At 67.3% G+C, this 327-nt stretch overlaps 1 protein-coding gene across 1 annotated transcript in view; it reads left to right on the forward strand.

Moving 5' to 3' along the window:
* The window catches only part of HTR6 (5-hydroxytryptamine (serotonin) receptor 6, G protein-coupled), a 4897-nt gene that overhangs the window by 2931 nt on the left and 1639 nt on the right, over window positions 1-327 (forward strand). Inside the window, 2 exon segments of the mRNA XM_010139386.1 lie at window positions 59-132; window positions 134-318. Coding sequence (XP_010137688.1) covers window positions 59-132; window positions 134-318 — 259 coding nt within the window.

Below are 327 nucleotides of genomic sequence, written 5' to 3' on the forward strand. Positions count from 1 at the left end.
GCGTTGGCTTGCCCCGAGGTGGTAGTCGCGGCTGACCCTTGCCGTGTCCCCCCTCCAGGCAGTCTGCGGCTGCGTCCCGGCCGGCTTCTTCGACGTGCTCACCTGGCTCGGCTACTGCAACAGCACCATGAACCAAGAGGGCCATGGGCAAATACCTGCCCTGCTGCCGGCGCTCGGGGGACCCCCGGCCCAGCGCCATCTCCCTCTCCATGAGGAACTCCAACAGCGGGCCCCGCGCTGCCACCTCCCTCAAGAACGTCCTCACCTTGCAGGCTGAGACCGACTCGATGGACTCGGGGGTGCTGGGGAAGGAACACAGCATGCTGC

The sequence above is a fragment of the Buceros rhinoceros genome, unplaced genomic scaffold, assembly GCF_000710305.1.
Source record: "Buceros rhinoceros silvestris isolate BGI_N320 unplaced genomic scaffold, ASM71030v1 scaffold19747, whole genome shotgun sequence".
NCBI lineage: Eukaryota > Metazoa > Chordata > Aves > Bucerotiformes > Bucerotidae > Buceros > Buceros rhinoceros.